The sequence below is a fragment of the Typopeltis vanoorti genome, chromosome 4 (assembly GCF_054136105.1).
Source record: "Typopeltis vanoorti isolate ZY-2024b chromosome 4, IOZ_Tvanoo_1.0, whole genome shotgun sequence".
NCBI lineage: Eukaryota > Metazoa > Arthropoda > Arachnida > Uropygi > Thelyphonidae > Typopeltis > Typopeltis vanoorti.
In genome coordinates, this window is record NC_143552.1 from 110910168 (window position 1) to 110923549 (window position 13382).

The window sequence follows — 13382 nt, forward strand, 5'->3', positions numbered from 1 at the left end:
TAGGTTTTGTGTTAGTCTCTTGAAGTTACTTTTGCAAAAAAATAAATTTTGGAAAAGCTCTTTATAGGTGTTTTTTTTTTTTTTTTTTTTACATCTAAAGTTGGACAGTAAAGAAGATAAGCATACACTACTAACCACATAACAGCTAGAGACCAAAGTATTCTCCTGTGGGTCAAATGAAATGATATACTAATTTAAGATCATGTAAAATATGGATTTCGTCTGAAATATTTTTTTTTTGTTTTTTCCCTGCCCCTAGTAACCTTTTAAAGAGAAAATATCAATTTCCTGATATATACCCTCAAGAAGTGTTAAGGCTACCGTGAAGTACTACATGATTAAGTTTACATTGTTATTAATCTCCTATCCACAATTTTCTTTCAAATTAGTTTATTAATTGTCAGCATTCCAATATTGTCATATCTAACATTTTGTGCTTCTAACGCACTTCTGACTGAATCAATCCATCTAGACCTTGGTTTTTCCTCAGATATGACAGTCCAAACATCACACCGGTTTTGCTAACCTTTCCTCTCTCTCTTATTCTAAGTGAGTATACCATACCACCTTAGATTAGCTCTGCTTGCACACTCTTGAATACTCATAATGTCAAGTTCCTTTCTAATATGATTTTGAAATTGATGCCCCTAATTTTTCTCAGAACTCTTATATCTGTGGTCTTGAGTCTTTGATCAAGAGAAAACATTTTTCTTCTTAAATCATCAGCAGTACTATTTTGTATTGTGTTAGCAGATATAACAGTCCAACTTAATATTTTATATGTTTCCTACAAACTTTGCTTATGTTTCAATCTTATCAGCATTCCTAACCTTATTAACCTAGCTATAACTTATACATCCTCTGGATCTTCTTCCTGCAATTTTTATCTCAAAAGCTTTTTTTTTTGCTAATTTTTCATATTTCAGTGTGAATGTATTCTTAAATTAGCTGCAATGACACATTCCTGATTATTATCATCATCATCAGACCATGGAGTCAACTCCCTGTGGGAGATTTCACTGTCAAGAATTTGCCACACTCTGTAATGCATTTCCAATTACATGCAAAAAAAAAAAAACATTCCTTATGCTTCTGGATACCCTCTCCTTATACAGCTTCCAGGGAAAGGCCTCTTTTTCTCCTCCCTGCTCTGAGAAAAAACACCTCCAGGTGAATCTGGTAATTCCCTTACCAATCGTATCACCTTCCTGTCCACTAGACTGCAAATTCCATTTCCTTAATCTTTCTTCATACCCAACATTCAAGAAAAAATACCTTACTCAATTGTCTCTGGACTTTTTCTAATTTACCTTCATCTTTTTGAAAACCAGGTAACTAAAATCTGTATATAGTAATTCATGTGTAACCTGATCAAGGTCTCACACAGTGAAACATGATATCCTTAGTTCTACACACCAATGTCCTCTGTGTCATTGCCATAATTTGTTATGCTGTCTTTGCAATTTTTAGTAGTGTATCCCTTGAGATATTCTCACCAATTGTATACTTTACATCTCATCTTTGCCTTCCAAACTTTACACTTTGCAAAACTGAACTGGTAACCATACTCACTCACTTCCCAACTCTGAATCATCTACAAACAACTACATATCACCATTCCTACCTTTTCCAGTGTCATTAACATACAAGTCAAATAGCAGTGGTCCCAAAACTGACCCTTGTGGCACACTACTATTGACTTTCTTATACTGAGATATCACTTCCCTATACCCAATGCTGAAACCTACCAGCCAGCTAGCAAATCTCTAAGTTTAATTACCTTGTCATGTGGCAATCTTTTAAAGGTCTTTGCAAAGTTTTATATATAATTGCATATGCATCTGTCTTATCATGTGTTTGTCACTTTGTTTTTAGCTATCTACTTACTAATAAGTAAGTAGATAGCTAAAAGCCAGTCTCCTAGCAAACCTGTCATCCTTCAGAGAGAATGCTACTATCAATTGAATTCTGATATTGGCTTTCACTAACCTCTCCAACAACCATGACTCCAGATACATAGATTGGCATGTAATTCAAGGCTTTAATCTTACTTCCTTTATGAAGTGGAGTAATTTGCCCTCTTTCTGCTCCTTTGGAACTTGGTCCATTGTACAAGTATACATCGAGGCATTTAACTCCCTGGAGCATTCCCTCAAAACATATAACACTTAACATTACATTACACCTGCCCTTCAATTGACTCACACCAAAATCACTTAAATGCAGTCCATTCATCCTTCAAACCACATATTTACAAACTGCACCTTTTTTCCCCCTAAACTAGTCCTGTCAACATAGTATTCATGATCTTTGCTCACCATCCTGCTTGTTATTATTATATCTAGGCCAATGTTATCTATCTTTAACCCTCAGCAGTCATCTGACATCCATTCTCACTTTTCCTTGTGTGCAACAAATTATTTATTTCCACTACTGATATGAACTCTTGTTTGTTTACTCTTCGTATCCAACACCTTAATCATGGCACAGTCTACTTTCAGAAAAACAAATCTTGCATAAGAAATCTGGAAGTGATGAACAGAGACTTGAGGTTTAGGGGTCACATTGCTAAAATGTAAGAACATCCCAACAGATTATGGCAATAATGAGGAGGACACCGACATTCAGAGGCCAAGAGGTTCTGGATCCCATGTATAAGGCTTTGATCAGGCTACACATATGGACTACTGTACACAGATTTGGTCACTGAGTTTTTTTGGGGGGGATGAGGGTGCATTGGAGAAGGTTTACTAAGAGTCAGGTCTATGGAATACTCTACACAAGCAGAGGGAATGCAACTTACAGAGCCTTGTGAATAGAAGAAGAGGGGATATGATTGAGACATAAATTGGTGAGGGTTTGTTACCAGATTAATGTGGAGAAGATTGCATGCATTGCATTACAGCTTCCATGGATGCCTTCAAGGCATCCATGGAAGCTGTATAAAGAGGGTGTGAGCAGCAGGTGAGAATTGCATGGAGAGTGGAATGCATTGCCTGAAAGTGTGGTGAGTGCAAAAACTGCGAACAGGTTCAAGGCATGGGTTGATCTTTTGGCATGAGAGAGAATATGGATCTTTCACAACGAGTCCTTCGACTCCAGGTCAGATAAAATAATATTACCAATATTTCATCTTCAGTTACTGAGGCATTCTCAAAGTAAAAGCAATCACAACATGATCATGTAAAAGCATGCAATGTTGAATTGAGAGTAAGGAGTATTGCTGATTTTGTTCTTGTTTTTGGCAGAAGATAATCTTCCAAAGATTTTGTAGTTTCTTGCAATCACTTTATATATATATATATATATATATATATATATATTGTGATTTATACTCGCAAGATTGTAAATCTATAGTATATTAGTCCATGGAGGTTAAGGATGTTTTCTTTCCTGGTCTAGAAACCCTGCTCTAAAGACCAAACATGGGATTTTTATAAGACACAGATGGGATTTGAACCTGCAGCCTGATAGTTGGGATATACTAATTACTTAGTAATTAAGAGTATTTGGTAAACATATGCTGATTCCTAGATTAGTTTTTATTTTTGATGTGTTTTTTAAGATTGCATTCTGCTAGCTTTCCTACTGATTCTTAAACAGGCAAATTTCGTGTTATTTTCTTCTGTGTGTAGATGTGTAAACAAAGTTTACAGTGACAGTGGATTTTCACATTCCTGGATTTCATCTTTTGGATAAAAAGTTGTGATCTCTCATAACTTTTTCTACAAAATTCAGCTTTGAAATAATGTTGGATTTAATATCCACTTTGCCTATGTAATTTTACCTCACCAAAATGAAGCCCTTTGGCTCTTTATTTAATAATTTATTTTTCTATGCCTCGTATTTTGCAAACTTAAGATCCAAACATCAGATTACCCTTTTCTAAAAGCAAACTGCTCTTCTCTTAGACCTTTCATAAATCTTTGCACAGTGACACAATAATGTTATTCCTCTATAATTACTACACTCTCTTCTTGAGCCTCCTTTATATATTGGAACAATAATTTCCTTGGTGCCTAATCATCAAGTATCACGTTTCTCCAGATCAATCTAAAGATGTCACATTACCATCTTAACTCTATGTCATCAGAAGCTCTGATCAGTTCAACAGGCAAACGATTTATCCCAGGGGATTCTCCATCTTCCTTAATGCTTCCTCTGCCAGACTCATTTCCTTATTATCTCTCTTACCAACGTATTCATTTCACTGACTTTCATCTTTATTTAACAGATCTCTAAAATGACATTTCCACATCACCTTAATCTCTCTTCCAGTAGTCACAAGATTTCCGTCTCCATTTATTAAAAAACTTGCTCCTAATTTTTTCTTCTATTCTTCAGACATCCATATAACATTTTTTTGTTCCCATTAACAACTTCCAGCTTTTTATCTTTTCTTCTTTAATGCATGGTGCTTTCTCTGATTATAAAAAAGTATCATCATTTGATCTAGTCTTCATAAACCTCCAAAAAGCTTTATTTTTTTTTTAAATTTGACTGCTTCTTTAACCCTCTCATTCTAACAGTGTTTTTATTCCCCCCCCCCCTTCTGCTTCCACACACCTTCTGCTATTCCTACCATTACATTTCAAATTTTTTTCCCCATTCCTCGTCTACATTATCTGTAGTTAACTCATGGGTCATAAGATAATTTCTGGTGCAAAAATCTAATAACCTTTGTTTTTGTATTCGTTACAAACACAAAATATATTCTACTCACCAAAATAAACCCCTTTGACACATCTCCTCTGTTAGACTCTTATCTGGCTTCAGCCTTCCTCCATTGATTGAAAAATATATTCTATATTAATCCCAAATCAGCTTCTCACCAACTTTTTAATCACATCTCCTCTTTCAATGGTATTCCCTCAAACCCAACATTCCAAAAATACTGACACTACTTAATCACTTAATGTTTTCTTAAAACTCCATCTTTTCAAGAGCCTGATGACCAAATCTGAGTAAAGCAGTACGTACTAATTTCATGAAAAGGTGCTGTAGGCTGGAACTGTAACTCTTATTTCTATGTTTTAATGTCTTCTCATTATTGCCATTATCCATTCGGTTGTCCTCATCGTTTTTGTAATGCGACTTCAAAATTTCAAATCCTGATCTAACACCACTCCCAGGTTTATTATTACTTTGCCTTCTTCACTTAATTTCTTCCCTCCCAAACTGCATAAAGTATCCCTTGATGTTTATCAAATTTCAAAACTTGACATGACCACAATGAATTGTTTTTAATCTTGCCATGCACAAACAGTTGAATTCACTCATGTATAGCCACAACCTCTGTTTCACTTCTCATAACTTTATTGTATATAGTGTTGTGAGTGGAAGTTAAAAATTACATAATCTGGAAACCTTCCTCTAGAACTAAATATACTTTTTCTATAATAAATTTAGTTTAATCCTTTATCCAAGTGTAAGCAAACAAAGTTTGTGCCTGAAGTATTTTCAGGACTGAGGCAACTCGTGGTAAAGGTGGACCAAGCTCTCATCTCTTTGTCTCAGTATCTCCCATAATGCAAAGCACATCTCCTTGTGGACATGTATAATGCAATGCATTAAGGGAAGGGCCACTACCGAGACCGGTTTCGATCTTTATTGAGGTCTCGTCAGTGGAAGCCAGACCCAGAAGTGGTGACACTAAGGAGGAAGCAATGAAGAAGTCATATTTACCCATACAAGTTGCCAAAAGGTGTCTCACCTTAATATTAAATTACTCTGTATTTAAAGAAAAATGCTGGAAGTTTCCCCCCCCCACTTGGTTAGACTAATAATAATAACAAAAAAAGCTTCCAGCATGATACTTTTTCAAACCATTTCAGGCTTTAAATAAATAGGGTGTTGGTGTCACATTGAATGATGAAATACCACCATAAAAAAAACATTCACAACAACTATCTATGCTGCACTGGGATTCAAACCCACAGCCTGTTTGCTAGACAGCAAAGACACTTAGCAACTCAGGGCAGCATATTGCACAAGTTCTTTAGCTAGTCTAAGATTGAGAGTCTTGGATTTTACCATTCATTCCATATTTTTGTGAATTGTGATATTTGCAAAGTTTGAATGAGGATGGAATGGTGGAGGAGTAGTAGTAAGTAGGTCCTGCACTGTTGTGAGGCAGATAACCCTTGACCTCATTGGATACTCCAGTTCATCACATAGGCAGATAACCCTTGACCTCATCACATAGATATGGAATGAACTGGATGTCCGATGAAGTCAAGGGTTATCTGCCTCGCAACAGTGCAGGACCTCATTACATGCCTACAAGAAGAATAATCCACAATTCCCATTGATCGCTATCGTATGCTTGTGGAAAGTATGTCCCGTAGCAAAAGGAGGGTCTACATCTTATTAAGGTAGAGGAATTTGAGGAATAGCCATTACCATGGCTATTCCTCAAACGTGCATTTTCCATAATTAAAACTGCCCATATGAGCACACTCATCTTATTCACTAAACAAATTTGCTTAATGTATTAGTATAAATGAGCCTCCATAGCTCAGTCAGTATAGATGAAACCCTTTGGTTGGAAAGACTTGTGTTTGATTCCTGTCAGTGACGTGAGGAACATTTATATGGGGGGGGGGGTTCACCCAGAAACTCGGATTTTTGTTCCCATGAACACATGGATTACAGTCATGAATATGTCCCAACCAGTCCCGAGCCCTGGATAAAATTGGGGAGGGGGGAGCAATGGTGAACTATCTTGTAAAAAAAAATCTCACCAAGAACCACTAGTTGTGACTCTTATCACAACTTATCTTGTTTTCTCTACCCACACCTGACCTCCATGCATCCCAGGTCATCCTTTTTTCACACTAACTGCCCTCACTACTGTTTGCAGAGTACCTTTTCTTGTGATATATTTCCCTGCCTCTCTTGCATATTCTTGGTTTTGTCTTCAATGCTCTCACTACTTTTCCCTCCCTGTTCATCCATATCACTCCTTCAGTCTTTCACTTTCTCACATCTCTCACTTAACTTTAAACCCAACTGTCTTTCCAGATGGCTTACAGCAAATTCAAGTGCCGTCACTCATTCTAACAAAAGTCCATACATCCCTCAAATTAATCGCACTCATTCACAAACCACACTCTTCTTCCTTAGGCTTTGTCAACATACCATTCATCACTTTTGTTTGCTATCAGAACTCATAACCAGGGTTGCATACTAACTACTTATTTTCTATCAATATCTCCTTTCTGTCCATCCAAATCATCTTATTCTTACAACCATCACTTAGTCACCTGAATATTTACTTCTCATATTGAATTCTATACATCCTCTCATTCACCTCACCTTTACTAATGGACTTCCCTAATACTGGCACTCTTGAATTATTCATTATCTCGTTGATCTTTTACTTGATTTGCACATTTCCATAACACAAAGGTGCAGTCAGATAATCTCATGCTAATACATTTCATCTCATGTGACCAATTAATATCCCATTAAATGCTTACTGTCATTCTCACACTCTTAACACACACACACACTTTCCTGCTTTCATTAACACGCTTGCTGCCAACTATGAGTATACTCGTAGTTGGTATATGAGCCTCACAAGCCAACTACGAATATACTCTTATGTCGACTCATATACTTGTAGTTGGTATATGAGCCTCACAAGCCAACTACGAATATACTCATGTCGACTCATATACTTGTAGTTGGTATATGAGATTCACAAGCCATCTACGAATATACTCATGTCGACTCATACTGACCTTGAAGAAGTGAAATTGTTTGGCGTGCTGTACCAAACTATGCCAAAGGAGCGTGGCAGCAAACTATGAGCCTCACAAGCCAACTATGAATATACTCGTATAGCGACTCATACTGACCTTGAAGAAGTGAAAGTGCTTGGTGTGCGGTAACAAACTATGTGCGAGGAGCGTGGCAGTGAACATGTTAAGAGTCTCTGTACTCAGTCAGTATTGCAATACCTTTCAGTTGGAAAGACCTGGGTTCGAATCCAGTCTGGTATGCAAAGAACTTTTATGTGTGTCAGCTGCTCTCATAGAAGTGAAAGGGTTTTTTCTCCTAGAAACTTCAGATTTTTATCTACAAACAGACAAACTGGCTAGAGGAACAATGCAATTTATAAACATAGGACACTGACCTCATAGCCAATCCACTTTCATCTATCACCATTTATTCATCTCATGTTCACTACTCATTTCTCCAAAGTAGCATGAAGTAGAGGATGGCTTTGTAGGATGAAGCACAGCGGAGATTTTTGTATTCCTTGGGCTGATACGGTAGTAATGAAGGCTTACAGACAACCTTGAAAAATGGCTGACTAAAAGGGCTCTGGCAAAGATGTTAGGACTGCAACGACATCTGCTGTTTCATCATTGGCAGAAGAATTCATATATCAATGGCAATGTGAAACAACTGGCAGACAGAAGAATCTGAATACAGATCAACAGCTGGCTACTGTAGACGGGGAAGAAATCAGGTCTCACCACATTACTATTCTATAGTCGACCAAGGAGAAACAGAAATATCTTACAAGCTATGCTTTAGAAGTTGGAACCTCTGCAACGTCCCCAGCTGTAAATAGTTATGGGGAAGAAGACACTGAAACTATGAATAAAACGATCGCTGCAAATGCACTCCATGATGATGTCAACTTAAATCTGAAAGGAAGATCAACATCTGATATTCCTCGTTTGAAAACAGACAGTCTTGAAAGTTGGAACTTGGAATGTGAGAACATTATATAAACTAGGAAATTTTGACAACCTTATACAGGAAATGAAAAGACTTAAAGTTGATGTGATGGGAATTAGTGAAACAAGATGGCCAAACATGAGAAAACTAGAAAAGGATGGCTTTACATTTGTATATTCTGGTGGAGAGAAGCATGAATATGGAGTGGGTTTCATGATTAAAAAAGGCATCTTTAAATCTATAATGGGGCTGTGGCCCATAAATGAAAGAATGATACTTATTAAATTAGCCGCAAAGCCTTTTAACATCATAATTATCCAGGTTTATGCCCCTACGATGACTCACAATAATGAAGAAATAGATTTTTAAAATAACTTACAAAAATCTATAGAATATGTAAAATCAAATGAGATAGTGATGGGTGACTTTAATGCAAAGGTTTAGTTTAATCCTTTATTCAAGTGTAAGCAAACAAAGTTTGCACCCGAAATATCTTCAAGACTAAGGCAACTCGTGGTAAAGGTGGACCAAGCTCTCATCACTCCTCAGTATCTCCCATAATGCAAAGCACATCTCCTTGCAGACATGTATAATGCTATGCATTAAGGGAAGGGCCACTACCCAGACCGGTTTCGACCTTCATTGAGTTTTCGTCAGTGGGAGCCAGACCCAGAAGTGGTGATACTAAGGCAGAAGCAATGGAGAGTCATAATTACCTATATGAGTTGCCAAAAGGTGTACCACCTTATTATTAAATCACTCGGATTTAGAGAAAGATGTTGGAAGTTTTTCCCCCCCTTGGTTAGACTATAATAAATTTAGTTTAATCCTTTATCCAAGTGCAAACAAAGTTTGCACCTGAAGTATCTTCCAACATATTTTCTCAGAGGTGCCCCGGATGTAGGGGATGGTGATAGATTTAGTGTAATCTTTATTGTGAGGAGGGGGGGGATAGGCATCAACAGATATGTATAATGCATAGCATTATACATGTCTGCTGATGTGAAGTCATTAGCCTCTATATACCATAGCCCAGTTTTGAAGTTATATTGTTTATTTTCTTAGAGGTGCACCAGATGTAAGGCATGGTGATAGATTTAGTGTAATCTTTATTGTGAAGGGGGGAGGGATTGTAGCCATTGGCTAAGAAAGTGTTGAGGATGTGGTTTAGTTCAGTGGTTAGGGCATTGTCACCTGAGCAGATTAATTTTGCCCTGTTATATAGTGTTTTTATAATCCCATAATTGTTGTGAGGGGGTGGGAGGGGAGGATTGTTGGTGAATGTATGGGTGGGTTTTCTATAAACAGAGAAAACCAAAGATCCATGAGGCTGGCGAGTGATTAGAGTGTCTAGGAAGGGGAGGGTGTTGTTGGTGAATGTATGGGTGGATTTTCTATAAACAGAGAAACCCAAAGATCCATGAGGCTGGCAAGTGATTAGAGTGTCTAGGAAGGGGAGGGTGTTGTTTTTCTCTTTAGCCAAGGTGAACTGGACCCTGGGGTGTTGGTTGTTTAAGTGTGTTAGGAAGGAGTGGAGTGTGTGTGAGTCATGTGGCCAAATAGCAAACACATCATCCACGTACCGAAGCCAAATAGTGGGTTTTTATGGGGCAGAGTTTAAGGCTTTCTGTTATATTCACCAACAATCTCACCCCCTCACAACAATATGGGGTTATAAAAACACTATATAACAGGGCAAAATTAATCTGCTCAAATGACGATGCCTTAGCCAATGGCTGCAACCCCCCAAAAATACTAAAACCAGTAACCCGCCCCCTTTCACAATAACGATTACACTAAATCTATCACCATCCACTACATCCGGGGCACCTCTGAGAAAATAACCAATATCCTCAAAAAATATGACCTAACTTCCTGTTATAGACCAGGGGTTCTCAACCTTTTCCAGTGATGTACCACTATATTTAATTCAAGATATTAGACGTACCAGTAAAGTAGTGGCTCACATACCACCAGTGGTACGTGTACCATAGGTTGAGAATCCCTGTTATAGACCATATAAAAAGTTGGCATCCCTTATCTGCTCTATCAAAGACCAACCACTTCCCCTAGACCTACCTGGTGTATATCAGGTCCCTTGCAGCTGTAAATTGTCCTACTTTGGCGAAACAGGCAGGACAGCGAATATCAGGATTTCAGAACGCAAAGACTACATCCGATTTCGCTAGTACAGCCACTCTGGGCTTGAAGACCATGCCATAGAATTCGTTGGAAGAAAACTAAAATAATACACCGCAGCAAGTTCAAGTACGAAAGATTATTCATGAAACCATCAGCAGTTCTAAAAAAACGTTCCAAACCTCAACAAATTTGGGTGCATGAGACTGCCCCAAATTTTGGAGACTTATTATTTGGGACACCCTTCTATCATGAGAACTTCAGCCCAATGGCATAGACAACCCAATTAGCCCACTAGGGGAGCACCATTAGGACTTTAGGAACAATATTAGTTTCTTGCCTTCTTCCTCATTTGCTTTTGTTAGTGCCTGCATGCACAATACCATATTTGTATGTTCCTGAAGATGGCAACGTGACATTGCCGAAATATTGAAGGTATTCATTAAAGTTTCCTTTAATTAATATTCGTTTTATGCATTGTAAATTCCTTAAGTCAATTACCAGTTGAAAAACAAAGATGTTTTAAAGAAAGCAAAAATGAAAAGAACATTAATGTAAATAATTAAAGAACAAAAACTTAAATATTTTGGACACCTAACTAGACAAGGCATTCAGAAATTAATATTAGAAGGGAAACTGAATGAAAAAAGAGGGAGAGGTAGACCCAAGAGAATGTGGTTTGAAGACATAAGGACTGGACTGAATTACCATAAATGTTTTCAGAGCAGCAAAAAAAAAAAAAAAAACTTCTGTGACATGGTTGCCAACCTCCTTTTAGTGGATGACACTTGAAGCAGCAGCTCTCATTTCTAAAATTATTACAATACATTCAGATATAGTACTTCTATCAACCTATAGTTTCTTGTTCCACTAATCCATCTTCTCAGAGCAACGATCAATATATATTTTCTCAACATCTTTCCAGTATATACTTCTAATGAACAACATTAAAAAATCCTCGCTGCTTAATCTGTATGACTTACAAATCATCATGACTAAGCTCATGTGCTGGTGTATTTAATTAACAATTGCGACAATCCAAACAGAGCCACCTCCATTTGAAGCCCTTTGGCTGGAAAGACCTGGGTTTGAGGAACTTTTATCTAGTCTTTTTGGACTAAAGGTGAGTTAGCCGGTCTTATATGCAGGTAGAGGATTTTTTCACCTGGAAACTCAGGTTTTCATTCCTCATAACAGGTAAACTGACCCATGAACGCATTCATGGGCCAGTCATCAAAAAACGTATTTAAAATCCGCCATTGGAGGACTCAACCAATCCTAAGGGCCGGATGAGAGAAAAATGGGAAAATCCTACACAACAACAACAATTCAAATACCACTTCAAACTTATCTTTTTCAGAGGGACACTATAAAACGTTTTTTGTCTTATCTTGCTATGCTCTGACAGCACACCACATTCATTTCATTTGATGCAATACAGTGACTCTCACTATAACAACTCAAAAGATCTCGCCAAGTCTCAGAGGAACAAGGTATCATAATCAAACTATCCATTAGAACGAAATATTCCTGTGGTCCCTACAAGGATTTACTTTCACCTCATGATGCTAATTGTGCACTTGCTGATGAATATTGTGGCTTATGGCAATGAACTGTTCCCAAGTGTTCAGCTGCTTTCCTGAAAAATACATTGAAGCAATATTTAATAATACTCCTGCTATATATTTAACAAAGTATGGTTTTTGTGACAATGTTAATTAATATCAGATCTCTATATAACTTAGTTCTTTTATTTAGTCATGAATGCAACCGAACACAACTTTCTATTTACAAATAAAAAAAGGCAATATGTCTAGCCAGTGTTAACTGAAGAAGTATGTGGAGTCGATTACACTTTCAAGCTGAAATGTTCCTGTAAAAAAATAATAATAAAATAAAAATAAGTGATTAGCATTTGTAGGTTTAATTTAAGAAACACATCATAGTACACTTTTATTTCTAAGATCCCCCCCCCCCTCCCAATTCAGGGGTATAGAAAAGTACTTAATGCACTTTTTTTTTTTTTTTGTTATATGTTATGCTAATATAATTTAAATTTCAGTGATGTGGAGCAGCATGTTAGACTATCCTAGAATATAAAGAGCAATTTTAAATTTGGTTATATTAGCAATTATATTTAATTATGTTAGGAAAGGTGCATTAACTATCAGTGTCCTTAATAAGGTTGTAATCATGCTTTGCAAACATGTTAATAATCAGCAATTCATTTTGCTATATATATATATATATATATATATATATATATACAGGGTGTCCCAAAATTCACGCAAGAAGTAATTTTGATAGAAAACACAGGTTTTTAATTAAAAATTGTAATTTCTTATTGATTCATAAAGTATACAGTATAGGGTTATGCATGGAATAGCATATCGGGTAAATGGCCTCCACGGCTTTGCTGGCACATACGCACTCTTTTGTCGAAATTTTCCACGACTGTTTTGCATAAATGTGGCTGAATTTCGTTGAAACAGCGCTCAATTTCCTCCTTCAAGGAGTGGGTGGTCGTGGGCTTGTTGGCATAAACCTTA

The 13382-nt window shown here is 37.0% G+C and overlaps 1 protein-coding gene across 1 annotated transcript in view; it reads right to left on the minus strand.

The window, feature by feature from the left end:
- Positions 1 to 12564: 12564 nt before the first annotated feature.
- PolrMT (mitochondrial RNA polymerase) overlaps positions 12565 to 13382 on the minus strand; it is a 603530-nt gene continuing 602712 nt past the window's right edge. Inside the window, exon 32 of the mRNA XM_090391417.1 lies at positions 12565 to 12706. Coding sequence (XP_090247543.1) covers positions 12657 to 12706 — 50 coding nt within the window. The 3' untranslated portion in view covers positions 12565 to 12656. The remainder of the gene's footprint in view (positions 12707 to 13382) is intronic.